Source organism: Nematolebias whitei, chromosome 21 (genome assembly GCF_014905685.2).
Source record: "Nematolebias whitei isolate Nwh7 chromosome 21, NemWhi1, whole genome shotgun sequence".
NCBI classification, from domain to species: Eukaryota; Metazoa; Chordata; class Actinopteri; order Cyprinodontiformes; family Rivulidae; genus Nematolebias; species Nematolebias whitei.
The window spans coordinates 35008767-35011333 of record NC_056518.1 but is presented as its reverse complement, the minus strand read 5'-3'; the positions used below and the strand labels follow the sequence as shown (position 1 = coordinate 35011333).

Below are 2567 nucleotides of genomic sequence, written 5' to 3'. Positions count from 1 at the left end.
AGAGTAAATAAGTAAATTTACAGAATAATTTGATGTAAAAATCCACCCTAGAGAGTAAAGAGAGGAAGAAGTGCTCACTTGGGCGGCTTCTCGACAGTGCGGTAGGTGTTGAAGGCCTGAAGCTGCTGCTGGACTCCACTCAGAGAATTGGCAAGCTTCCTGTTGTTCAGCACAATGATGGTCTGCTCGATCCATGTCAGCAAGTCTGACGCCAGCGTCTCGTACTTATCAATCAGCTTCTCTGTCTCGATAGCTTGATCCAGAACCTGCAGGAGAATGGATAAACAAGGGGAGTCGGCTCAACAAACCATGGAGCGCACGACGGGCTTCCAGCTCACCTTTCCAACTCGTTTTCCCTCGACTGCGAGCTGCTTCATCTTTGAGAAGTAGTGATAAAACGCCACGACGTATGTGATAATGGATTTCTCATCTGGATTCTCTGTGAAAACATCTAGAAAACCAAACGAGTCAGTGGCAGCACCCAGACATGCTGGAGGTCCTTCTCTACACATTCGACTCTTATTTGGTCACTTGCCTTCTGGGTCCAACAGTTTGGTGACGCCGAGCTTCTGCTCCGCCACACTGAAGGCGCTCTGGAGGTTGTGGGTCGGATTGGACCTTTTCAGTTTGTTATAGTCCACCAGATCTGGCCTGGGAAAGAAGAAGAGAAGAGGAGGTAGGACTCCTGCGTGTTCATATTTCCGAGCTGGTTTTGGTCTTGTCTTACCGGTGTTTGTGTATGAGAGCGTTGAAGGCCATTCCATCCTTCCAGCTGGTAGTGAAGTTTGTGATGTTGACATTCGGGTACCTGTGAGACATTAAAGGACAAGACGTTACTAAACGAACACACATGATTAGAGCTTCTGTCTGCTCTCCTCGTAACTTCAGCCTTACTGTTTCACTAACATGCAGCTTGCTCTGTGGATCTGGAACAATTAGAAAGTGATGATATCGACCGAAACATGTCTGAAGGAGGTCAGACTAAAGTCATTAATTGTAGCAAACAGATGTACACCTGGCTGTACGCACACACACACCAACTCCCACTGGATATTTACAGCAGCTTGATGATACTGAAGATCACACAAAGCACTTACCCAGCAGTTTTCATCTGACACCACAGAAGAAGAGCATCTTTAGCTGAGTGTGTCTCCTTCTGGTCTGCTTGGCCCGTTTCCACGATGATGTCCTGGATCTGATGAACAACAACAAGCACAGCCGAGTGATAAATAATGAAACTTAACTAATGGCTGATTTGTACAACAAAAGACTGACCAGTAGTTGGACCATTTCTGAAGAAACTGTGACTGGTGCTGATGCTGCTGCCCAACACTCCACCATAACTTTGTAACAATCTAGGCTAAGAAATGCTATGTCTACAATCTGATGTATAAATGTTGAAGCTGCTGCCAGTGGCTCGTTCTGGTCACCATGACAACCACACACCTGAGTGCGTCATCCCGACTGCCAACAAACAAAAACTCTAACTATGAAGACGGATGGCCACACTCATGAATCACTGTACCGGGATACACTGAGATATGTTCGTACAGTCGTCTGAAAGATGGGCGGCGTGCACGTTGCTGCTGCTACCAGAGCGCGGCCTCTTACCCTTTATCAGAATACTTTCTGGATAGAAAAAGGTAAAAGGCCAGGAGCATGGATAGTGGTATCTCTGCACATCTTGTCCTATCAGGACACGATTTAAGACATCAAAAATCTCGACCAGCAGCACATTTATTTATTTACATGATTACACATGCATCTGATGTCAAGATGGTGAGATCCGTCCATGAAGCACTTCCAGATAGGTCATAGTCCTGATGATGATGATGTTCAGCCGGCAGTTCTGACACTGGTAAGCCTGCACAGACGTTCTGGGGGTGGGGGGTGCGATAGACGAAGCTTTTTCCTTGGTTCACCCATGTCCCAGGAGAAATTGATAATCGGCCCGCATCCGAGGCCAAACGGGTCAGATTCAGATAAGCCACAATTGTTGATTTTCTTCAGGCAGACCGTTTGTTCGTGGGTGCTCCGTGGTTAAAGCAGTCGTCCGCCAACACAAGAGTTGAGGGTTCAACTCCACCAGCAGTCACATGCCGGAGTGTCCCTGGGCAAGACACTACACCCCTCATAGCCTCAGATGTGTGTCCCATCAGTGTATGAATGTGATCTAAAGCACTGATTAGTCTCTTTGGAATGATTTGTTCAGTTAGCTTTGTAGAGATCTAGTATAGAGCTGTATGAACGGGTGCATGAGACACAGATTGTTGTAAAGAGCTTTGAGTGTCTTCATAAGATAGAAAGATGATATATAAGTACAGTCCGTTTGTCAGCCTTGAGTCCTGCTGGTACTTTCCAGATCCAAATAGACAGGAGACAGAACTGGAAGTGTCAGAAATGAAGATGTTGAGGTTCTCCTTAGGAGAGACAAGGATGGAGAAGATCAGGAATGAGATGATCAGAGGTACAGCACAGGTTGAACAACTGGGAGATAAAGTTAGAGAGGACACACTGAGATGGTTTGGACATGTCCAGAGGAGGGACAGTGGTTTGGACATGTCCAG

The 2567-nt window shown here is 46.5% G+C and overlaps 1 protein-coding gene across 1 annotated transcript in view; it reads right to left on the bottom strand.

The window, feature by feature from the left end:
* sptb (spectrin, beta, erythrocytic) overlaps positions 1–2567 on the bottom strand; it is a gene marked incomplete in the record, with an annotated part of 116707 nt that overhangs the window by 81236 nt on the left and 32904 nt on the right. The window contains 5 exon segments of the mRNA XM_037694728.1: positions 79–266; positions 339–451; positions 536–651; positions 728–808; positions 1098–1195. Of these exon segments, the coding sequence (XP_037550656.1) occupies positions 79–266; positions 339–451; positions 536–651; positions 728–808; positions 1098–1195 (596 nt within the window).